The 26,340-nt window shown below is 39.4% G+C and overlaps 1 protein-coding gene across 2 annotated transcripts in view; it reads right to left on the reverse strand.

Annotated features, from left to right (window-relative positions):
- Positions 1-17,032: 17,032 nt before the first annotated feature.
- ANKFN1 (ankyrin-repeat and fibronectin type III domain containing 1) overlaps positions 17,033-26,340 on the reverse strand; it is a 331,563-nt gene continuing 322,255 nt past the window's right edge. For both annotated transcript variants that reach the window (XM_011953739.1, XM_011953738.1), the window contains exons 15-17: positions 22,089-22,255; positions 18,836-18,986; positions 17,033-17,323 (exon numbers count right to left, since the gene is read on the reverse strand). In XM_011953739.1, the coding sequence (XP_011809129.1) occupies positions 17,132-17,323; positions 18,836-18,986; positions 22,089-22,255 (510 nt within the window). In that variant the 3' untranslated portion in view covers positions 17,033-17,131. The remainder of the gene's footprint in view (positions 17,324-18,835; positions 18,987-22,088; positions 22,256-26,340) is intronic.

Here is a 26,340-nt window from a genome sequence, read left to right on the forward strand (position 1 = left end):
TTTTCCCGAACTCTCACCCAGGTTGGGGCCTGCTTCCTGCCTCATTCTTGTCAGATGCTGTTTAATAGAGGTTGGGCCTGTTCTCCTTCCTTAGTTTGTCTTGCTCAGATTCCCTTGGCTTGTGTGGCCCTCACCTGGCATCACAGCGATCCCCATTCTGCATCTTTGAAGCCGTATCCCTGCTTTATATCCTTTTGCATCTTGTAAGTGTGAGCTAGAACTAGAATGAATCTTCCCTGCCCCCAAATGGCATTGATCTTAGATTACTGCTCTAGTTTCCTATTCCTCTACTGTTCCGAGTTTGTTTCCTCTATGCTGTTAGACTCTGACCCCGAGCAGTGTTTTCAACCACTTTCTGGAACCAATACCTCAGCACGAAAGTCCTTATCAGTGGAGAGAAGACCAAAAGTCCAGGGACTAAACAACAGAACTTCAGATCTCATTGCTTACCACTCACTGCCTTTCTTCTGTGCATCTCTGGGGATGGGGGTGGGGATGGAAGACAGTCTATATGTGATGATGATGTAGAACTGATCTTCTTTAGGTTCTGCTCATCTGAGGGATCTATCAGCTTAGTGATGGGCAAGCCAGAAACTGGTTGCTTGTATCTTGCATACTGTAGAGCATCCATGATCCATCTCATTTCCCGCCAAACTTCATCTATTTGCTTTGGAATAAAATGGTAAAAGACAGTAAGTTATCAAGCAGTGATTAAAAAAGAATATCTTTCCCTGAGAGTCCAAGATGATCCGATCCATTTTCCACAATATTGGTTTTGAGCAAGAGTAAAATATTTTTAACACAGATTTGTTAAGCCAGAAAATACCTCTTTTTTTTGGTAATATTTTGTGTTTTGCATATTTTTACCAGAGAGGTTCTGTCATTTAGTGAAAATAGTGGAAGACTTGTATGCTAGCTGGGATATATCACTTATTAGCGATATACTAACTCGTAGCAAGTCACTTGAACTTTCTGAGCCTTAGTTGCTTTATTTGTAAAATGTGGCCAAAACATTTTTCCTTTATACCTCCCATGGTTGCTGGGCTGATTAGTTGAAGTGATGAATTTGAAAGTGCTTTGTGATGCCGCAGGGTACATTACTCACACATATAAAGGGTTATTATCTCTCAGATTCTAATTAAATATTCCTCATTAAGATATTGTGAAGGCATATGATAAAGCCTGAATTTCAGAATATCTTAAGAAAGAAATGTAGTCGTAGTTCTTACATGTGAACTAGAAAAGCAAAGCTGTACTGGAATATTTTTGCTAAGTAGAGATTTTTGGACCTATGTTAGAAAATTATTGACTTTATATATTAGACTTATACATTCTTACATATAGAGTAAGGGCTTCTAAAGTTCAAAACGGCCTAAACAGTTTATTCTTAAATAATTTAAACATCCTTGCATTTCTAGAGTGGTCCATTTTAAGTTGTTCCATTTTGATTTTTGGGTTATCAAAGTCATTTTAATGATATTTTCATTATAAAGTACAATAGTAGTTTCCTTGAAGCCTATTTGCATAAAATTCACTCAGATTTTTGTGACTCTCTACACATAGATGACAAAAATTTTCCAGATCTTGATAGACATGGGCCATGAGCTTTTTTGTTATTCCATCTCAAGGAGGGGCTGTTGGTTAAACGTATTTTTTTCTTATGACCCTGGAATTTGTGGTAGGCTTTCTATTTAAGTTCACTCGATTACTTGGGCAAGCCAACTTCTTTGGGCCCATTTACTCAACTGTAAGAAGAGGTAGTTAGTCTACATGATGTCCAAGGTCCCTTCCAGCTCTGAAACTTTAGGAGTTTTGAGGAACATTTGGAAATTTGGTATTAACTAACTTCCAGATAGAAGGTGTTCATTATGAGTCATGCAAGGTTAATCTCTCTCTCTGATTGTTGAAGTTTTAAAACTAAAACACTGCCCAGTGTTGTATTTTACTTTCAAAATTTCTTCATAGGTCTTTAATCTATACTTAAAACCTACTCATTAAGAATATCCACAAACCTGGTCCTCCCAACAAACACAGAGTAGGTCTGAAGTTGTGACATTCAGTCCGCCAAGTTGAGTGAAAAGCTAGCTAGAGTGAACTAGTGAATGGAAGGGTATGGTCTACAGCCGTTTTCCCTTGCTTTCTAGTTCTTGTCAATCCTGTGGTGACAAGACTCAGCAGAGTATTCAGGGCCAGTGATGAAAGCATGATATTGAGCTTCAGGCTTTTTTAGCTTGGTCAGTTGTGCAGGAAGTTCAGCAGTAGGCAGGCCCATGAGGAGGCACTAAGCCATTTTGAAGGGAGAAATCTAAAGTCTGGGGATAAAGCCAAAGTGGGAATCCCAGATGAAACTCAGATGAATTTTCCCAATGAGATTGTTGTTCTCTCAGCTGGCTTTTACTGGCCCTACCTCATGCAGCATAAACTTGTTGAAAGTTATTTTAAAGGCACCGCATGACTGTGGAGAGCTTTTAGAATGCCCGACAAGGACAGGGATTGTGTTTTGGTATTTTTTGCTTTCAGCTTTGCAGAGTAGGTATGCACTCAAAAAATGACTGTTTAATGAATGAATGAATGATCTAATTCTTTAGATCTCTACCCACAAAGAGAGTTATTATATGGATTAAGATAATGTAGACGAGTGTACTTTATCAACTATACATTGTTATAAAATGTTCAGTTTTTATAATGACAATCATGATTACTGTAGTGGGCTGAATATGGAATCCCCCTTAATACATCCATATCCTAATCTGCAGAACCTATGAATATTATTTGATATGATACAAAGTAATTACTTTATATGGCGAAAGATATGATTAAGTTAAGGATTTTGAGAGGAGGCGTTTATCCTGGATTTTCTATGCGAATCCTAATTCTAACAACAAATGTCCTCATAAGGACATTTTTGTAAGAGTGAGGCAGAGGGAGATTTGTCAGACATAAGAGAAGGAGGCAATGTGACTACAGAAAGGGAGATTGAACTGATGTGGCCAGAAGTCAAAGAATGCCAACAGCCATAAGAAACTGAAGAGACAGAGACTAGATTCTCCTCTAGAGCCTCCAGAGGGAGTGTGGCCTTGCCAACACTTTAATTTCAAACTTCTGGTCTCCAGAGCTGTGAGGGAATACATTTCTGTTATTTTAAGCCACCCAGTTTATGGGAATTTGTTACAGCAACCCTAGGAGGCTAATATAATTATTAGTAAATAATCTACCTGCTCTCTTTGGATACGATTGTTTCAGCTTTATTGCTGAGGATGAATAGAGGGATTTAGTGTAGAATTTTTTTTAGAAGTATGTAGAAACAATATTTACTTCTTAATTTTTCTCAGTGATGTGAAGAGGTCTTAGCTGAAGAAAAACTTAAAAAACCATATGGGTATAGGGAGGTCTGTGGATTGAGTTTAATGAGACTTAGCTAATTGCTCCAAAAGAAGGCCAATTTTCACCCATTTTACCTTATACTGTTGATCTAAAAGTAACTGACAACATAATCCCCCTGATTTTAAGGTCCAAATTCACCTTCTAAAGACTTGCTGACACATTTTAAAAAAGAAAGACCATGAATTCCCTAGGTCTGTTGATTAAAAATTCTGTGTCCATTTCTCACCCTGCCCCTTAAAAATTTCAGTTTTCATCTCGTAAATTATATTCCTTTCTCTGTACTCAGGCAAGATAATATTTTTATTAAAATGTAAAGGTGATTGGTTTTCTCACAGCACAGCTACAAGGTGCTCGAGGGGATGATAGATTGGCTATATTTAATGAGCTGTGTTTCTATTACAGCTTAGGAGCATTTGAAGCATTACAGTATATAAATTATAGCCTAATTGCCCTTTAGGCTTTAGCAGCTAAAATATGCCAAGCTCCAGGTCTTCACACTTTGACATTTCTGCTGCATGTGCTGTCTATAAAGCCTGTATGCCTTATCTATGATTTTCTACACCTCCCCTGGTCTAGCCCTCCCTCTTTCTGGCTGCACTCCTTGGCTTCTTTTCCTAACTGTATTTACATAGACTCCCTTGCTCTTTACAATGTTTGGTTTGTGTAGTGACTTCAACACTGTCTTAGATCTGGAATCATACAAATGCTCTCATGACTGGCGGTCGCCTCTGCAGGTTATGGTGTGTGGTGGGCTGAGCTGTGAACACCAATGGGTGAGTGGCTACAGCTGGTTTTCATTTTGACAGAGAAAGAAACAGAGAGAGAGAGAGAGAGAGAGAGAGAGAGAGAGAGAGAGAGAGAGAGACCGAGACCACAAAGTCAACATAAAGGGAGAGATGATATTGAATTGTCTCCACTCAGTGAAATTATTCATGTTGGGAGAAGCAAGGAAGCAAGGTGGTTCACTGAAGGCTATGACTATAGGGAAATGGTCTTGTTTCACCCCGACCAAGAAGTTATATTTTGAACCCTTTGAGAACTGGCTTTTATCCAAGTCTGCGTGTACCTGGCTGACTAGAAGGGAAGTATGTAGAGAGGGCTCTCAAGTTACCTGCTTTGGGAGACCAGAGCAGGCTAGAACTTTGAAGAATTCCCAGCCTGGCCTGCCTTTATCCAACCCACTTACTGGTGTGATATAAAAGAAGGAGAAAAAGGCAGTGAAGCCCTATGCTACATGAAAAAGAAAGGAGCAGGGGTAGTAGTCAGGGAGTAGGAATGAGGCCAGGGAACTCTGGGAGGAGTTTGAGAACACAACGGACTGAAGAAAGTCAGCCTTCTTGTTGGAGGAACATACTGGATTCAGGGAGGCATAAGTGGAATAAGGCAGAAACAGAACCTAAGGCATGGGTAGAGAAGTGTTCCTCTAAAAATATCTCTGGTTGTTAAGTCATAAAACGTTAGAGCCAACTAGACCCACAGAAGTCATCTAGTCCAGTTCTTTCATTTTACATATGAGGAAATTGAGGCCCCAGAGATCAAATGAATTGTCCAATACTCCAGAGTTTATCAGAAGATTTGGGTCTAAAAATGTATGCTCCTTGATTTCTTTTTATTTTTTGTTTGTATTTAATAGAGATGGACGCTTACTGTGTTGCCCACGCTGGTCTTGAACTTCTGGGCTCAAGAGATCCTCCCGTCTCAACCTCCCAGCCTCCTCTGGGACCAACTTCTGATCTGTTGTTATTCTTACTATGCTCCACTATCCCTTATATGGAGTTCAAAAATAAGCCAGTCTTTCATATTCTCCTCATGCTGCACTCTTTTCCTTTTCCCTCCCCTTGCCCACCATCTGTGTTCCATTTTTACTAGAAATGAAATCAGTGAAGTAAATGTTTTGAATGTTTAAATTCTACATTCTCAGGCCAATGGAGAAAGTAACTTCTTGAAAGTTATTTCTCTATTCTGAGAGGTCACCTAAGATATCTTATTCACAGGATGAGGAAAGTAGGATAAACCTAAAGATTTGTCTGCTCTCCACTTTGCAAGTAAATTACAATATTTTCTTCCTGAGTGTTTCAAACACCTCGAATCTCACATATTCATATTTCAAAGAATTTCTCCTTCTTGTGAATGAATGAATGAATGAATGAATATATAAAGTATTACACATTTACTGTGTGCCAGGCATTTTGCCAAGTGTTTTATATGTATTATCTCATTGAATTCACTCAGTAATATTATGAGGTAACCTATTCTTATCATCCCTATTTTACAGATGAGGAGATTGGGACTGTTGGGACTACAAGAGATTTCTTTGCCCAAAGTTCACAGCATTTGTTCATCTTAAGTCCTCATTACATCTTGTCTGGATAGCTATAATAACTTCTTATCTGGTTTCCCTGCCTTTAGTCTTGTCCTCAGATCCTTATTTGGTGAGCATGACCAGAGTAAATGCTTACAATAAACAACCAGTATGGCTGTACCACTGTATACGGAAAGAGTATCCTTCCCGTATACATAGATTCAAGAGTATGCTCGAATCTATCCTAAACAGAATTGTGAGAGCCTGTAACTTAACTTTCTTCAAAACTTTGGGTAGCTCCCTATTGCCTACAGAATAAAGTACAGATTTCTTAATCATGGCTTTTAATAAAGCCCTTGTGATCCGCTATCATTGCCATCTTTCATTCTTGCCTGATTTCTACCTCTCATCACTCAATTTATGTCCCAACCAATAGCTTGACTACTTATCATTCCCCAAATACTATTTTTCTGCTCTGTCTTCCTTATCTGTTTATATTTTCTCTTTGAATGCTCTACATTCTATTTCACCTTACTATAATCTAACCTATCCTTGTAGGCCAGGCTAGATATCAATTACATCCTTCACGGGAATGTTTCTGATATAAGGAAAAGTACATTTTTACTTCCTTGTGTTGACACAGAGCTTATTTGTTTCTTTGTTTTGTTTTGGTATATCTTTTTTTGGCACCTAGCACATTTTACAAATTATATTTACACACATTTCTTATCTACCCTGATGGATTTTAAACTCCTTAAGATCAGAGACCATGTCTAATTCAACTTTATATCTCACATACAGTGCCTGACATCTGGTTGTTTAATAAAGGTTTATCAAATTGAACTGAATATGTATTATAGTGATATTTATCATGGGGCTATTGCTATTCTACTCATTTTGTGAACTGAGTAACTGATGGACAGAAAGATTGACAGGTTTGGCTAAGGGATTCAGAGGCAATTTCAGGCCAGATCCAAATTCTCTTGACTACTAGTCAGTACCCCTTTCACAAGACCCTAAGGTGTTACCATAGGCTTTACCAGACAAGACCATGGGAAGGGGAACACGTTTTCTGATCTTAACAGCCACATATTAAAGTGTCAATTCCGTGAGAAAGAAGCCCAAAACATGAGGAATTTTAGTTCTAATTGGATCTGGGTTAACATAAACTGGTAGGTCATTTTATTTTCTTTTTCTCTGAGATATTGAGTTAATTAATACAATTTTTCTTTCTATTAGAATTGTCAATGGACTACAAGGTAAGAATAATATTCTAGTTACTGCTTCTGGGGGGTGATTTTTCTCTCCTGTATGGAAAGCTACCACTACCTACCATGGTGACTGATAACAGTTCTTCGTAATGTGATTTATCTGTAACTTTTTCTTAAGACTCTGTTTGAAAACTTATCTCCCTGAGCTCCGCATTTTAACCAACTCAATAGGCTACTTAGACACCGTGTTCTTTGAATCAGCCTGGCTGCTGTCCTGTCCCATGCTTGGCTGTTACCTTTTCCACCCTGCCTCTTCTCCCTTCCTTTTACCCCAGAAGAAACACACAATTACCTGAATGAAATCTAAAACTTGCTGGTGTCTTTGTTTGGCAGCTGCAACCTCGCTGTCCGAGATCGCTTCCCTGAGGGACTGTTGGGTATTCAGAGAATCCAGTTCCACAACAGCAGAAAGGCGGCAATACAGACTAATAAATTTCTCTCTGTAGCTGCAAAAATGAACTGGAAAATGGACAAGCAAAATAAAACATGTTAAGATCTGGTATCAAAATAGAGAAATTCATACCTCAGAGAAAACAAGTTGAATGAAAACATGATTTATTAATCCTATCAGTGGAAAATATTAAGCCATAAATAAATTATAAATGTGCTCTTAAGGGGCCAGTTGTCTGGCTTTAGTCAGACAGTATTCCCTTTTAAGGTTTACCAACTCCTAGTAAGGTATGGGGAAGTGGGGTTGGCTAAAGCTGCAGTTATGTGGACGTTTCCCTAAAGTTAGGGCTGAGTGTGTGTGTGCGTGTGTATGCGCGCGTGTGCACACACACATATATACACACACATACTGGGAAAATAAGCTTGCTTATCACTTTAAAGAAAAAAAGCCAAGTAGCAATTTGAAACCTAGTTTTGGGTTTCACATCTGATTTCCAGTACATATCTTGCCTACTCCTTTCCAAGGCCAGAACCCCCAGAAGACAGAAGACATCCTTTTCTCCGAGTGTCTTTGGTCTGACTGCAAAACTTCCCCAAGGGCCTATTATGATAGGCTTTGATCCTCTTCTGCCTCTCCCCTTCTTGGCCCCTCTGGATGGATGATAAGAGCTGTTGCTGCCTGGACAGACCATTTTTTGCTTTCAGCAGACTTGGTTTTCTTCTCTCAACAGATAATGGGACAGAGACCACAGGAAAGACTCCAGCCTTCATCTCTGTCATTTCCTTTTTCCAGGAGGAACAGAGCAGTGTAGGATTGAGCCTGGTGCAGGCAGCTTGAGATGGTCAGATTTCCTGTACTTCTCTGACCAGCTCTGATTATATACTGTAACTTTGGATTCTAGTAGGATGAGGAAAGCACCCTGTTTCAGACTATCATAGTACTGATTTCTTCCTGGGCATTGACGAATTTGGAGACTCATTCTTCAAGAACCTCTTTTACTCTGTTTACCTCTGACCTGTACCAGTGTGTTCCATGCTTTGGAAATAGGGCTGTTACAACTCACAAGTCTGTTGAAACATTTTTATTCTGGCTTCTTTAGCGAGGAATTCTAGGAAGAATATCTAATTACAGGGAGTAATTACAGGTAGTAATTAGACGTTGATTCCTGAGACCCAGATCTGGCCATTTAGGGAAGCTAAAACCACAGTACCTCAAAATGGGGCATTGGTCATCTCTACACCTCAATGAGGAAGCCCTACTTTTCTGCATATTGAGAGAGATTTCTGTGCACCCTACAATTCCCATGTTACCACTGCCTACTACTTCCTTGCTTTTTTTTTCTCTGTGGATAAATCTTAGGTGAATGCCAGGGCAGTGTGCTCTGTCTTTCCGCCCATGGAAGTAGAAGAGAAGAATGGGGTGAGGGTGTGAGTAGTCCGTCCTTACTCCAGCTATGCCTCACTTCAAGGAGGTGTTTCTCAACTTGGGAGGCCTCTGTCTTAGGCTCGATTTTTCTCTGTGGTGTCAGATCCTTCCTTCCCATTTTTCTCTGCTCTGTTTAGCACTTAGTTTGCCTGACACAGAGAACTGATTTCATATGCCCTCTCAGTAAATGACAAGCTATGGAGCTTCTCCCAAATGATCTAATTCTCATACTATTTCCCTGCTTAAAAACTTCTACAGAGCTCCCTCTGGACCTGAGGATAAAATCCAAACATCTCCCCATAAGGAAAGCTCCCTGCGACCTAGGATTTGACTGTATTTTCAGTCACACCTTCCCTCATGATGCCACCTTCCAGCCCTAGTCCCTCATCAGTCCTAAGCTTTGGTCAAGCTGAACTTACTACGAGTCCCTTTATACTTCCATGCTTTTAAACAAGCCTTTTCCTCCTCCTCACATACCTTTCTTTACTAATACCTCCAGGTCAACTTGTGATACTTGAAGATTCACGGTAAGTGTTTTCTCCTCAGCCAGGTTTTCACTGACATCTCCCTGCCAGGTGGAACTAGTTTCTCCCTCTTTTGTGCTCCTAGATCACTTGTTTCAAAACATTTCATGACACTGTCCTACTACATTGTACTTCTCTGTTTACTTGACTGCCTTGGCATTAGATTGTGATTTCTTTGAGGGCAGGAACTATGCCTCCTATTAATTTTTATGTCATTGAAACCTGGAACATTGTAGCTTGTCAGTTAAGGTTTATTGACCAAATGAGTAAATGAATAAATGCATGAACGGATCTTTGAGCTTTCGCCCAAAGGCTCCTCTTTTCTCCATTGTCTTTCCTTTACTGTGGGCTTGATTTTCCTGTTTGGAAGGGTGTTTCAGGTCTATGATATTTCCTGGCAGCTCCACAGGAAGGAATCACGACTTTTTAGCTTACTCTTGACCCTGGTAGCTCCCTGAATGTGTCTTTATGACTTTCAAGGAGGGATTACGTCCTGTTAGCACTTGACAGATGTCCTCTCTTGGCTGGAAAGTGATGAGAGTGAAGTGTCTCACACCCTGCCTTTCTAAACCAAGTAGTAAAAAAAAAAAAATTGGCTTTTTTCCCCTTTCCAAAATATGACTGGAAAAATAGGGAGAGGCACTGAATAACTTCTTTAAAAGAAACACTATCAGTCTGATCTGAATTCTTACAAGCTAGGGTGTTCACAGCTTTCTCTTGTTGTGTCTCCGTGGTGGGAGCCTTGGATCAGTGGGTGGTCTCACAGCACCCACACCATCCATGCCATGCACCACAAGTGAGTTATGAGGAGGTTTCAACCATAACGCTTCAGTTTCCCCGCTCTTGTGGTTTTTTTTTTTTTAATCCAGACCCTTTAATGTTACTTTAACAAATGTTACTTTAACATAGTCTTTTGTGGTTTAGCAATGATACATTTGGTAGCCATAACTGAGGCAAGAAAGATAGACTGGAAGCTTCTAATTTTTAAAAACGTGAATCTCATGCATTTTATGGATAAAATGGTATAAGGCTACAATAATGTCATTAGCTGAACCACATGATTTGTTAGTAATTCACAGACTAAGACGAATTTTCTGCAGTATTTTTCTCCTTCTTTTTTCTACATAAGATAGTGGCAGACTAAAATAAGGTTGGCATCAACACTAGGAGTATAGTACAGTGGAAAGTACGTGGGCTTAGCTATCTGACAGACCTGGGTTTGAACCATACTTCTGCCACTCACCACCTGTGTGACAGTGGGCACGTGACTTCTGGGAGTCTCAGTTTTCTCATATCTAAGACAGGGATTAGAATGCCTACCTAGGATTAAGTAATACAATGTATATAAAGTGCCCAGCATAGCGTATGGCACATACCTCATATAAAATAAATGTTTGTCCCTCCACCACACATTTTCACCACCCGTAAAGAATGAGGCATTTAGTGGTAGTGATTAGAATATTAAAACAGGACTGGGATTAAAATATTCTTCCTAAGGATATCAAACTCACTAAAATCCTAATCAGTCTGGGCCATGTGGCCTAGTTTGGAAGCCAAGGAGTCAACGAGATGACCTCCTGGGGTCAGTTTAGTTCAATGAGTCTTTGTCAAGGTGTCAGAAAGAACTGGGGCACAAGGTGCACCTCTGAAGATTCCTAGTAGTGAATGAGTTGACAGGTGGAATAGATCATGTAAAATAAATCATGTAAAATGGGTATTAGGAATGAAGGTTGACACTATGCCATTTCTTGCAAGCCTGTGGCCTGAATTCCATTAGGCTCACTGCTTGGATATTCCGTAGGTTCCTTGAAACTCATCATTTGTCATACCGACCTCATCATCATTCCCCTGCCCCAAACCTATTTCTCCTTCCTATGGCCCATTTCGGTAGATGGTAACATTATCCGTCTCGGCACTCTTATTCAGACTCTCTGGCTCCTTCATCTTGCTCTTCAGCCACATCAAATCAATCACAAAGTTCCATCATTTTAACTCCTAAATTCCTCATCTCTCTGCTCTCTCTTCCATACCCCCACTAAGGCTGCCTTGGTTTGGGCTCATGGACCCATGAGACATGACCAGGTGGATCTATGAGGTAGTCTCTTAATTTCTTAATTGTCTCATCATATCCAATGTCAGCCTGATTTGTTTGTTTTTTACTCTCTTGCAATCAGTCCTTCATGAGCTGTCAAAATCTAATAAGACCACATCATCCCTTTTCTTAAAATCTTTTCTTTGCTTCCTTTTACCTATGGGATAAAGTTGTACCCCCTTAGTGTTACATAAGTAGCCATGTATGATTTTGATCTTTTAAACTTTTAGCTTCATCCTCTGTCACTCTTCCTCAGATGCCTTAAGCATCCATCACAGTGAGCTACTAAGAGTGTACTTAATCAAGCTGCAGGTCTCTGAGCTTTTGTATATACTGTTCCTTCTGCTCAAAATGATTTTCCTTTTCTGCCTGCCTTTTCTTTCCCATTCTGAATGTCTGTTTATCCTTCAAGATACAGCTCAAGTATTATCTCTGTAAGGAAGAATTAGATGTCTTTCCTTTGAAACTCAACAGCCTGCCTCGTATAGCACTGCTTTCGTTTTATGAAGACTATCGGTAGGGATACCTACATCCTCTAATGGATTTTGAGCTTGTGATGGGCAGATGGTGCCTTATTAATGGCTGTGTGGTTCAGTCCCAGCACAGTACCTGGCATATAGCAGAAGCTCCGTAAATGTTTGTTGAACGAAGGATGTAGCCAAGCACAAGCCGAGCATGAAATATATAATATCAGGCCTCAAACTATTTTTTAAAAATTGCCTAGTTTTTTTGTCTTTCTAGTCCAATTGGTGTAAATCATAAAGCCAAGGAAATCAACAAAAACCAACTTTCCTTGTTATAGGCCTGCTGTCAGTTGTGAGCACCCACAAGGTCAGGGCAGAGTGACCTCCTCTGTGCAGGCTAGGCAAGTCCTCAAGAGGCCACATCACCTGATAGAGTTTCTAACGGCTCATGATGTTGCTTTTCCTTCTGTTCCTGGGAACTTTGTAAACAGTGATGCTTGTAGGCCCCCAGAGACATGCTTTATTGCTGCAAAAGGGTCCTATCCTGCTCCCACACAAAGGATGGTAGAGTGTCAACCTTCAGGCTGTGGAAAGAGAAGTGGGTTTTTGGTGAATCTGCTTTGCCCCAGCACAATCTTCCTCATCCAGGTCTCACAACATGCTCCAATAGGACAATTTCTCTTGACCCTGCAAGTAATGCTATGAAGGAATAGCCTGTGGGTTTGCTACAGTCTAGTCCTTATTCTAGGAGACAGAGAACTGAGCTCCTTTATCATTTTTTTTTGCTAGATCTGCGCAGTGCTGGAATAGGCAGAGATGCAGTTTCCATAGCTGGTTAGAAAGTTATTTATGATTCACTTAGGCCACTGGCAGGAACAAGGTCAGTTTGCCAAATCTCAAATTATTTCATGGGGACAGGGATGACTTATACAAGTCAAACTGAAATATAGTGCAACCCTTTATTCTATTATAATTTACATATTCCCATAATTCACACCTTTTTAAGTTTCATTAGAATTCCCATGTGGTTATTAAAATTTTCTGAGTTCTGACTGAATTTCCAAAAACATTTTCTCTTTCTCAGAAATGCTTAGTGTATCTCTTGACCCTTTCCTGTGTAACTACCTATGAATGGAATTTCCTACTTATAGAAAAAACAATGCTTAGCATCCTTCTTAGAGAGGCTTAGGTCCACTGTAGCAGGTCCTTGGAAGTTCCCATATAAGGTGTCATTAAATGCTTAGTGGCCAGATGCCTAATGGAGGAAGTAGTTATGATAAACTTCCTCTTGGAAAGCTCTGATTGCTTGGGGATAAGATGGAGTTTGTCATGATTCTTACTGAGACCAAGGCCCAGAAATGTTTTTGAAATTGTTGCTGGTGGTGCTCAAGTACAATAATTATTGTATTAGAGCATGTATTAATTTTCTGCTACTGGCAACATTTCCTCTGGTCCCTAAAAAAAGACTAATAGAATTGTTTATGCCAATGGAACTGAGCCCAACCAAGTGATCTTTTCTGGAAACTTACATGGTCCTCATTAATCAGTTGGATGACCAATGATATGGCAACAAGGGAGGACTAAGAAGGTGAGAAAGTATGCCTTACTCTAGGAAAAACTATCTTAAAGTCAGGCTTTGATCTATGGCCTATTTTTCATAGATGGAAGATAGTATCTGATGCTCTCATATTGCTTCTAGCAATGTGAAGAGGTAAAACAGGTAAAAAGGACAGGCACAGTTGAATTTGGCTGAATTCCTGTGTTAACCACATCTCTAGTTTTGTATTTATGTATTAATCTCTTTGTCATAGGCAATGCTACTTAAATTGTGGTCCATGGATTGGCAGCTTTAGTATTACCTGAGAACTTACTAGAAATGTAAATTTTCCAGCCTCCTGCTGGGCCTGACTCAGCATCTCTGGTGTTGGGCTCCAAGAATTTGTATTTTAACAAACTCTCCAAGTGATTCTTATGCAGGTTAAAATTTGAGAAGCACTGTTCTAGGGCTATCATATCCCAAAGTATATGTTCTACAGATTATTAATAGGTCCCATGCAAAACATTGCTCTAATCATGGTCAAATGAATTTGGAAAATGCTGGGTTAAACAAAGTTGAGCTTTAAAAAATGTTTTTAAAATTTTTTATTTTTTAGGGGGATGACCACTGGATTTTACAGAGCTTTTCATATGATACTCTGCTGCTCAAAATCTTTCATTGGATTTCCAACATACTTAAACTAAAATCTAAATTCCTTATCATGGCCTGTGAGGCCATGCATGGTCTAGCTCCCATGACTCTCTGACCTCATCTCTTATCTTTGTTGTTTTTGCTTACTACACTCCAGATATGCTGATCTCTTAGCCAAGCACACTCTTACTCTAAGGCCTTTGCACTTACTGTTCTCATTGACTGGAAATATTAGGTCTCTGCTCAAATGTTTCTTCTTCAGAGAGGCCTTCCCAGATCACCCAGCTGTATAAAGTGCAGCTTACTTCACTCGAGTCCCTTACCCAGATTTATTTTTCTTCATGACCTTCACTTCTCTGATATTTACAATATTATGGTTTATTGATTGGTTTGTTATTTATCTCTTCCACTAGAATGTAAGCTCTATGAGAAGTTTTTTCATTGTTGATTCTTCAGTGCCTGGAATAGTGCCTGGCACATAGTAGGTTACTCAATGAATATTTATTGATGAATGAATGAAAAACTGAATGAAGAAAAGAAATGGATGCTAATAGACTTCACCAAATTATAGAATGGAGAATAACAACAGTGGGACAAAGGGTGGCTACTTGAGAAGAGTGTGTGAGCTTCACAGGAACAGACTAGAGAGGATAGTTGCATGGCTTGAACCTTCAGGGCCTTAGGAGTCACATGTACTCTAATGATTGATACCAAGTTGTAGACTGTTCCCACCAAAGCCATTAAGCCATGGGGAAATGAATTTCATGTATTTTTGCCTGTAATCATGGAATAACAATGACTGTTTAACACAGAATGGAATCCTGGTTAGCTCTCCAATGAAATGTTTTCTTTAATTCTTTTCTCTGTCAATTATATATCCCTGGGAAATCATTCATTTTCATGGCTTCAGCTGTTATTAATAGACACTGGACAGATTTCTGTGTTTAGTATCCAATTTCTCTCCTGCATTTCTACTGCCAGTGAAACATGTCCACTTGGATGTTGACTTAGCACCTTCAGTCTCAACATATTCAAAGCTAAAAGCATCACTTCCTTCAGCAGACTATTTTTCCCCTCTGATTTCTTTACTTCTGAAAAAGGCGGCAATAGCCTCATAGTCATTGAAGCTGAAAACAATGAGATTATTCGCTAGACTTCTCTTCTCATTTAAATAGTTACCTACTTTTGGGCAACTTTTTTTTTCTTTTTTAAATATCTGTATTTCTTTCTTTCTTTTTTTTCTTCTGTTTTTGGTTCCTACCCTAACACTGGATGAATAAAATAATCTTTGAAGTTTTTGACCCCTGCTTCCCATCTATCATAAACAGATTCCTCAGCCTGATGCTGGAGCTACTGCCCAATATGGCCCTACCTTGTCTGTACAGATTTATGTCCCACCTTTTCCTCACATTTCTCTGATCTAGCCAAACTGGACCACTTTTTCTCCTCCCAATTCTTTCTGAATTCTTCTGTTTTCATGTTTTTGCTCATTCTACTCGCCCCAAAAGAAAGCTTTTCTTTTTATTTATGTTTATTAACATCCTGTTTGTTCTTCAACACCCCATATCAGATATCCTCCCCTCCATGAAGGTTTTCTCATATCTTCTTTGAGAAAATGTGCTTGCTTTCTTTCAATATTAACACTTCCAATCTCTGGCATATTCTTCCTTGTTTTATAATAATTTGTATTCTTATTTTACTCCTGCCACCATACGAAAGCCCCTTGAGGAAAGAACGTTTGTCTTACTCACCTCTAAATCTCCACAGTGGGCACCCAATAGACACTTATGGAAATACCCTTCCCCAAACAGTGTTGTTATATTACAGACTAAAAATGCTTTTTGGCTGAGGAACTCATTAAATGGTCACATTCACATCTAGGCCTCTTGGGAGTGGTATGGCCAATGTGATTAATTGTGTGACACAGAAAAGGTGTAGAAAGGTTAAGCAATTGCCAGTGTCATACAATAGGGAAACTAGGACTCTCAAGTCCCAGGCTACAAGTCTGATTTGAGCTTCTTGTAAGAATACTCCCTCCTCTAGAAAGTAACAATTGCTGTTCATCAGCTTTTGGGCATCTGAAGTGCTTGGAGCAAGGGAAACTGAGAGGCTTAAGCAAATCATCCTTGAGGGATAAATTCAGACGCAGATGCCCAGGGCTCAAATGAGACATTAGGCAGTGGCCTTGTCTGCTTCTAAATCTGGTGACTGGGGAGCAATCCAAAGAGGGTCTGCCTCCATTCCACCCACCCACTCACTCACCCTCCTGCAAATTGTACATTTCATTTGAACTGACCGAACTCTTGCTAATTGCCTCTTACTGGCCTGTTTCAAGATGAAGCATGGGAAGGCGACAAAGCCTCCCTATTCACAATCTCAGTGGGCAGCAGGGGTCTCTGCAAAAGTAGAGAAACTGGAGCCCAGGCTATTCATTTTTGAAAGTCAGGACAAGATCTTCCACCATTCAGAATCCCACATTAAAATCACAATATTGCATCCTGGGAGACCCTGTCCATTTCTCAAATGGTCTGTCAGAAATTTAGAGTCTATTTAATAAGTCAGTGCTACTTAAAATTATAGGCTTTTTTCCCCTCCAAAGTGATACACACTCTACATTTTAATTTCATTATTTTTTTTTTCTCTGGTTGGGGGTGTGGGGAGGGTGAGAGAGAAAGGGAGGAAAGGAGAGAGAAAGGAAGTGGGGAGAGAGAGGGAAGGGGAAAGAGGGAGAGAGAGAGAGAGAGAGAGAGAGAGAGAGAGAGAGAGAGAGAGAGAGAGAAGGGGCAGTGCTTTTCATGAAAACATTGGTTTTTATATTTATGTTTTAAGAAAGCAGAAGGGAGGCAAGAAGTCCAGCCTGATAACTGAACTTTCTGTTTAGAATTCCTTCTTCTCCATTGGGCCTTTGCTAGGTTTCAATAATTATTGCTCAGGCACATAGTCTTGGAGCTTTGCTTTTTCTCAGACTTGTACACAGTTCTAGGAAGGGTTGTTGCCAAAGCCATCATGTGATTTATTGACCCTCCACTGGGACAAGGGGGAACAGATATAACTTTGTGATTTTATTATAAGGAGGCTGGGTTAATATTTCTAGGTGAAACAAGCTACTATACCAAGTTCAAACATCTGAAGAGGGAGGTTAAGAAACCCTGAGTGTGGGGTGTAAGGATTATTCTGTCCTGGGGCTGTACAGACGTCGTCTGAGGCAGGGAGCAGGAGAAGAAAGGACACATTGTGACCCATTTCCAACACCTCCTGTGTGTAGAGGCGGAAGTTCCTTGCCTGCAGAGGGACACGCGCGGAGGAAAAATAGGAGAGTTACAACATGGCACTTACATAAACAACACCAAACTGGCATAAAACATCTAACAAAATTAGACAACTTCAAGCTTGGAATTTTTATACAACATAAATATTAGGGTTCAGCCCATTTAATAATGCTATATAAAATCAAGATTTAAAGCAGTAATGTTCCACATAAACTCTGAAAACAACATTTATGCTTCTTATAAAAGCAGAAAATGATTGCATTCTGTGGGCTTTTCAAAATGATGACTATAATTACATGAAGCAACAAAAATGGATTGAATTAAAAATCCACTCGTTTCAATTTAAGTTGGTTAAGGGGGAAAACGTAGTTTCTGGCCAAGGACTGAGAAAATTTTACAAGTATCCAAAAAAAAAAAAAAAAGTTGTATGCACTCTTACGCAGTTAGGCAGCCTTCTCCCAACATGTATATGTAGCCCAAGAGTCACCAATGAAATACGAGCTGCTTCAAACCTGCTAAGTCCAAGAAACCCTTTAATAGTATCTACTGTCACAAGTGGAGCTCTTACTTTTTTTTTCTCCTAGTGAACACACAGCCACCCTTAGAATAATCCAGTTGCTTCCCTATTGTCTTTATGGCATCTTGTGCAATTTAGTCTTGATTAGTGTTGGCTGCTTTAGACTTAAAATCAAAAAAGCACCCCAGTGGAAGGACATTCTTAGAACTCTAATTTATCCTTCTGCTTCCATGGGTTAGAGGCCAATTCATGGTTCTCTCTTATATTTAAAAAGAGCCAATCACTCCTATAATGGTCTCCCAGTTAACAGGCTAAACTCGGTTCATTGTGTGTGTGTGTGTGTGTTTTGGGGAGGAAGGCAGGATTGATGAACATAGGCCCCCCCCAAAAAATTCAATAATGCTACCTCATGTTAACCTATTGGGCAGAGCCTAACAAAGTTTTACTATTCTCCTTTATGCCAACAGTTTTTCTTGAAGTTGCTTATTAGTGGAGGTTAGATTTGTATATTTTGATTTAGATATGACAATAAGTTTGACAGAAAATTCTCTAGGAAAAAATAGCATGGCATATCCTTGGGACATTGCTGTAGATTATACCACCATCATCCTTCTATTCTTAGAGAAATCATTTGTACATGTGAATACACCTTTATTTATTCATATGTTCTCTTTGCTTTATGCTATCTTGAAGCCTTGAAGCTGAGCCTGGTTGTCTTTCAAGGTAGACTAGTCATTGATTTTTTTTTTTTTTTTTTCCGACCAGACCATAGTACAGTGGGGTCCAGAAAACATGGAAGAGGTCCAATGCAGAGGAGCTGGAGGAAAAGAGCAGAAGTGCAGCCTGTGTCTACCTGTGGGCATCAATTCAAAACGTGCATGGACATGCAAAGTGGTGTTTAAGTAAAGGAAAATTCACACACACACACACACACACACCCCACTTAATGTTACAATGCAGTTTCCATGAGCCATAAAAAAAGAAGATAAAAATGGTAAAGTCTAGTACCTGGTGTAGAGGTATATTGATCTGCTGAAGGAGAGCTTTCACTGCCATCTGGAGCTCGTAGAAGAACAATTGCATGGGGCAGTCAGAAGTATGATCCACACTTTCCATAGATTCAGAGCCAGAAAGTTTTTGGATCCATTCCCATTCCTCTCTGTATGTTGAGTCAAGTTAAAATTAGAAATACAACAAAAGTTCAGAACACGGCTCAGAACTTTCTTAGTGTATGTGTCCAGAACCTGGATAACCAATACTCGGTGGTTAAAACTCAGTGTAATTCATGAAATTTGAACATTTTGCCACCCAAATGGAGCTTAAAATGATCTCTTCCTAATTTCAGCTTAGTTCACCTATTAAACCACATATACCTCAGAAGAGCAGGCCTAATTTGTATGAATCAGTTTTCGAGATTGGGGTTCTCAAATATTTTGTAATAATTTCCTGACTGTCCTCATTTTTCTTTCTCTGCAGATCCCCTGTAAATTCTAAGATCCTACATTTTACCACAGGGGCATCTGCTGGCTAATTCTGCAGTTTAGTAACCACAGGACTCTGGTCCAACTCAGGCAACAAACCACTTGGCACATTTCAACCCTGGCCTGTTGTAATCATGGAGGATATTTTGGTTTTTCTCCCCTTCCAAAAGTTTGAGGAGAATCACAAACAGGAACACCAGACAATTCCAATAAAAGGAACCAAGGGACGCATATCACTGCTTCTATCCTCCTTACAAACCAGTCATCTGTGTCTTTATTCTGCATGCTCTATAATCCTTCCTAATGAACTTTTCCAAATGTCACACAGAAGGGAAGGGAAAAGAATGGCAGTGCGGGGAAAGCACATCTGGTTCGCCCCCAAAGACTTGCTCTTCAAAAGGAGCTTGAAAAGATCAAGGTAAATGCCTCTTGGGCAACATTGCTTCCACAGGTCTTTTAGCACAAGTCTCTAAACACATTCAGTTGGCCCAGTTTCTCATTCGAACTCTGCAGGGAGCAGCAGTAGGCTCTCAGGAGCAGGCTAGAGAGGAAAGGAAAGCCCTCCTTTCAGGGGATGGAAAGAGAGGAGGTGCTGACATATGTTCCCACCCTAGTGAAAACTCTCCGAGGCTTTCCCCAAAGGGCTCTACCAGCCTGGGCTCCAATCTGTGGGTCAGAAAACCAAATTGATTGTGGCATGAGCTTTTCATCAAAAACCACTCTCTTTTAACTAACTACCCTCTTAGAAAAGTTTCTGTTTTCACGATATCTGTTTCATTTCAAGTCTCACACTGGACAAGACTATGGAAAATTTACCCTTTGTCCCAGTAAGAAAAAAAAAAAACCTCAAAATTAAATCCTACTTCAATCTGGGCATACTGTTGGCTTCACAGATAATTGAAATCTTTGAGAACCTGCTTGGGAACTATTTTTTTTTCTCCCATCACTGATATGGAACAAAATGAGAGTTTTGTGACTAGCACATGCACTCATAAAACCTAAAGGACAACAAGGCTAAAATAAGGTTTGTAATCAAGTTAGAAAATAAATTACTGGTAGGACTATCGTGAAACACCTACCACTAATCAGTTTCTGCTAGAAGGATGAAGGAGATGGAACTGACAGAGAAAAGGCTACTGGAATCTTTTGTACAAACAAAATCTGGATCCTTGGCAAAGGAAAATTCATTGGTATAACCACTAGGAGATGGAGTCCAAGCCTTTAAGACACAAATCTAGAAAATGGATGAGTGTAATTATTACTAAGTCAACCCACAAATGAACCATGTAACCTTTTGGGAAGGACTGAGGTGATAACGAATGTTGATTGTGGCAGTGACCACCAGATGGCAGACTTAAAATCCAGGTGTAGTTGGTAAGTGAAAGGAGAGAATATGGTAGTGAGTTCCCTCCTCCTCCTCCTCCTCCTCCTCCTCCTCTTCCTCCTCCTCCTCCTCATTTCCTCCATTGTCATCAAGCAATACTTAAGAAACCTAGTGAGACATTAGAGTTGATAAAGTCTTGCCACTTTAGGGATCACATTTTAAACGACCAAATTAGAGTCTCCTTTGGCTAAGCAAATCCATGAGTGTAACTGGAATCTAGTTTATACTCTTTGGGAGTATCTAGTTTATGCCCTTTGAGGTCTGAAGAACTCTGGATAATTTCTTTTTTTTTTTTTCTTGTCTATTCCTTCCTTTCCTTTTTTTCTTTTCTTCTCTTTCTTTTTTTATGTTGAGCACAATTCAGTTCATTATAGCAGACTTTCAGAGGCCTGCTATGAGGGTTGTAAAGTTGAGCCAGATTACCAAGATTGGGCAACTTTCCCAAAGCTAACAGGGTAATTCACCAAATGCCAAACCGTAGAGCAAGTTTCCAGAAGCTCAGGCCTTGTTACTTCTTTTCTTCCATAGAGAATTATAAGGGTTGCAGAAAACATACAAGGTCCTCAGGCCAGAGGGTTAGAGTTAGGGAGAATGAGGGTGAGGAGATATTTTAAGATAGGGGGAATCATTGGCTCTATAAAACCCATTCCTATAGGCCATATATAAAAACAGAAAACAAAAAGAACATGACTGTTTTAGATTATACAGAAAATATCCTGGAAATAGCAATGTTGAAAGAAAAGGTCAGCTGTTCAGTAACCAACTGAACATCAGTGGTTGTACCATGAGTAATGCAGAGAGGAATGTGAAAGGACAGTGTCCTCTTTAATGGGCTCATGCCTTCCACCAACCATCAGGCAAGCTCTCCTAATTCTAGCGTTAAAACTAAACTCTGGCCGGGCACGGTGGCTCACGCCTGTAATCCCAGCACGTTGGGAGGCTGAGGCGGGTGGATCACCTGAGGTCAGGAGTTTGAGACCAGCCTGACCAACATGGCGAAACCCCGTCTTTATTAAAAATACAAAATTAGCTGGACATGGTGGCACACACCTGTAATCCCAGCTACTTGGGAAGTTGAGGCAGGAGAATCATTTGAATCGGGGAGGCGGAGGTTGCAGCGAGCTGAGATTGTGCCATTGTACTCCAGCCTGGGTAACGAGAGTGAAACTCCATCTCAAACAACAACAACAACAACAACAACTAAACAAAACACAACAAAACAAACAAACAAAAAAACCCAAAACTAAGCTCTGCCCTGCTCCAGTGTGGCACCTGAGGACGCCTCACCGTAAAATCTGCACTGGGAAGTAACACTTCAGTTTCCTTCTGGAACATCAAGTTGGTCATTTGAGCCACTGTTTCATCACAAGGAAGATCTTAACTCCTGATCACTTACCTAGAAATGTTATTGTTTTCACGGATCTTTACGTGGCAGAGAATGTTGGGCAACTTTTGGGTAACGAGAACTTTGATTTGATCCACAGAGCTACAGAGCTTTAGGTAACCCAGATATAATCCAGGAGAGAGACGCTGATGACTCCTTTTGTGATAGGAGAGAATATCCTGTAGAGTAAAAAAAAAAAAAAAAAAAGAAAAAAAGAAAACACCTTGAAGGGCAATCTCAAAATCTCAAAACCTTTTCCTTTCTAAGGCAGGCTGGTCATGGATGAAAGGAGCTGTCACTAAGTAATTAGGTGAGAAACCTCAGGTATACCATGAATGCTGGGGAAGTGGTGGCACAGCTACTGTTACCTTCAGGGGAATTCTCCTCTTGGCCAGTAATCAGTTTTTAATATATTCTATATGCTTATTTGCCTAAGATTTCTGTGCCAGCATAGATGTATGAGTTCTGTTTGGGAACAGGTGGTGGTGGAGGCAGCTAATAAAGAAAAATAGAGTTGATAATTTCTGTCCTTGACGATTTTAATGTTTAGCTGTGAGAAAACAGATATTTGCAAGTGTAAAAGCGGACAGAACAGTTACAGAAGCTTTGTAATTTCTGGATTGTTAAAATGGAAAAGTCGTTTAAGTAAAAGGATTTAAAACAGAATCCACATTTTACAGTAAGTAGGTTCCTTACCTTGAAAATTAAAAAGGTACTGCCAAGAGGTTTATTGAATTTTATGTTAACATTTAAGTTGTAGCTATAATTATGCACTAATTCTGAGAATGAAGAAAGAATGGTTCAACCACTGGTTCTTTTTTGGCTTAATTTTTAAAACTAAATTGTATGATAGCTAAAATGCTACTACTTATATTTGACTTTTAAAATGTAACCATGAAGAAGATAATGTTTGTAAAAGTATTTGAAGTCTTCACATTTTTTTTTCCTGGCATCTTTTACAAAATGTTGATATTCAAGTCACACTCTTATGAAATCCTTGTTCGTGTTATGTTTTGCAATCCTTAACTGGTCTACCACTTCTAGATTCTCAGTTGTCAGTGACTTTGCATGTTATTTGATTAGGTCTCTGCATCATCAGCTTCACTGAATTCTGTATCTTTTGCAAAATTTTAAATTTTTCCCTGTAATGGATTTTCATTGAATTTGCATTATATTGTCACATCATAATATTCCAAAAGCGGCAGAGACTGAACAAAGCTGTTGATTCAATAGTAAGTGTCAACCAAGTTAAGTACAGGGATGTTTAAATGGAATCTTGTTTTTTATGTGGTCAGTTCTCCAGTGAACTATTTGGGTTGTGACTTTTGATTCTCTATACAACTGCAGGGACTCAGATAATGAATAATTACAAGATTCAGATACCATCCCCCCATATCAGAAGGTACAACTTTTTACATTTAGGCAGTGGGGGTTGTGACACAAAGTTAGGAGTGGTGACTCAGGTAACTTATTAATACGTTTGGATTTGTGTCCCCACCCAAATCTCATGTTGAATTGGAGGAGGGGCCTGGTGGGAGGTAATTGGATCATGGGGGTGGATTTCCCTCTTGCTGTTCTCATGATAGTGAGTTCTCACAAGATCTGATGGTTTCAAAGTGTGTGGCACTTCCTGCCTCACTCTCTTTCTCCTGCTCTGCCATGGTAAGACATGCTTGCTTCCCCTTCACCTTCTGCCATAATTGTAAGTTTCCTGAAGCCTCTCAAGCATGCTTCCTGTTAAGCCTGCAGAGCTGTGATTCAATGAAACCTCTTCATAAGTTATCCAGTCTCAAGTAGTTCTTTATAGCAATGTGAAAATGGACTAGTACACTTATTATGGGAGAAAGTTTCCTGTAGGTTAGAGCATATCCTGGTTTTCAAAAAAAACAAGGGTTAAATAACTAAGAGAGTAAAGTTCAAGTGCCTTACCACAAAAAAATGGTAAGTAAGTGAGGTGATGGATATGTTATAATAGCTTGATTCAGTCATTCTACATTGTATACATATATGAAAACATCACTTTGTACCCCACAAATATATTCAAATATAATTTGTCAATTAAAAATAATACTAATGAAAATAGATTTTTTTTTGAAAGGGTAAGGTAAAGGGAATCAACTCTACCATTAAATTCAGGGAAGGTGAGAAAACAAACATTGAAATGTCTATAGAATTCTCTATGGAATGGAAAAGTATGGGATCTTCCTTGACCATCATACTCTGAAGGAGTGATCTTTCCTCTGTAGAATTAGCCATCTGCAACATCTAACAGATGTTATTATGTATTGTCTCCTCTGTCTCATCCTTTATCAAACACATATTGAGTCCGTATAATGTGTCAGGTACCATGTGAGACATTGGGGTTTCAGGTGAATATGATGTCATCCCTACTTTTGAGGGGGTCAAAAAGGACAAGTAAACAGATGATCACAATATATTGAAATCAGTTTTATAATAGAGGCAATGTTGGCATACAGCAGAAGGAGTACTTATATTTTTCTTCTTTCATGTTATTTTCTTGAACTGGACTGTGAAATTAATGGTAAGGCTATGTTTTTCGTTGCTTTCTGTCCTTAGTACCCAGTACTTTTCTGTACTGTGAAATTATGGTAAGGCTATGTTTCTCATTGCTTTGTGTCCTTAGTATGCAGTGCTTTTCTGTATAAAATAGGTACACAACATATGGAGAATTAGGCCAGATACCTTAAACAGAACATAAGGGAATAGTAGAAGAGGGATAGAATAAGAATGGTCACAACTGGGAGAAACATCTAATGAGCATGTACAGAAAAGCAAAATCTAAACAATTTTTAAAAAGATCACTTGGCCAAAAAAAAAAAAAAAACAGGCTAGAAAAAAATTTGATCTCATGATCAAGAAGGAATTCTTATTAGTACCAGGATGGATAAGGCTGAACTTTTTAATGTCTTCTATCCTGTCTCTTCAGCCTAGATCACAAGTAAGTAGTTGACTACAATAAATTCAGTCAAGGTAGAATTTGGGAAATGAACACTAATCAAAGGGAGAGAAATGGTTAATGAGGGAAGGAAAAATGGAAGTATTCAACTCCACTGAATTTGATGATATGCACCCTAGGGATACTTGCTAAACAAGCAGATGTGGCTACAGACTCACAGGTCATTATTTTTGAGAAGTCATGGAGAACTGGAGAAGTCCCTAAAGACCAGAAAAGGACAAATATGGCTGTCTTTGAAACAGGAAGGGGAGAAACATAGAATGACCCTAGTAATTAAAGACCGCCAACTTATTGATCTTTAGGAGAAATGAGAAAGAACCATCAAACAATCAATTTGCAGTCATCCAGGAAATCTGGAGACACTAAAGAGGAGTCAGCATGGTTCTGTGAAGAGCAAACCATACAGATTACCTTAATTTATTATAGCAATAGAACAGGATTCCAAGACCAGGGAGAAGTCTCCAGTGTAATCTGTTACACTGGATAACATGGGAAAAATAGAATCTGGACCACATTGCTTTTAACAAGTTGAATATCTGGGTGGGAGATTTGTAGATAACGGAGGTGGTGAATAAATAGTAGACATATTATTGAGTGATGGTCCAGTAGGGATTGGTCCTGAGGACCAGTCTGTTCAGCTTATTTACTGACATTCTGGACAAAGAAATCAAGAATGTGTGCATCAAATCTGTGGGTCCCAAATTTGGTATGGTTTTGCCTTTCTGGAAAATAGTAATAAAGTTCTAAATGACCCTATGCATTGGAAAAGTAAGCCTATGATAATTAGGGTTGAAACTTAATAAGAAAATGTGCTTGTAAAGACCTACACCCAAGATTACAAATATAGGATAGGTAAGAGTATCAGAGAAAAACATGTGGGGGTCAGAACTGACCACACATAGAATGTGAGTTAGAAGTACACTGTGGTTATATAAAAACCAACAGCATTCTGGGATAAAGTAATTCACTCTTTCATTCAATTTTTGGAAAGACTGTCATTGAGCATCTACTCTGTGTTTTCTTGCCTTTATGTAGTCATTTTTCCTTCTTTAAAATGTTTTGGAGCCTGCGAAATGTATGGGAATGGAAAGAAGCTATCTCATCCACATAATCTGATACATTAGAAAGGCCATCTGTTGTTTGTTTTTTTTTTGAGATGGAGTCACCTAGGCTGGAGTGCAGTGGCTTGATCTTCTGCCTCCTGGGTTCAAGCGATTCTCCTGCCTCAGCTTCCCAAGTAGCTGGGATTATAGGCATGCACCACCATGCCCACCTAATTTTGGTAGT

This window comes from Colobus angolensis, unplaced genomic scaffold (assembly GCF_000951035.1).
Source record: "Colobus angolensis palliatus isolate OR3802 unplaced genomic scaffold, Cang.pa_1.0 Scaffold37, whole genome shotgun sequence".
NCBI classification, from domain to species: domain Eukaryota; kingdom Metazoa; phylum Chordata; class Mammalia; order Primates; family Cercopithecidae; genus Colobus; species Colobus angolensis.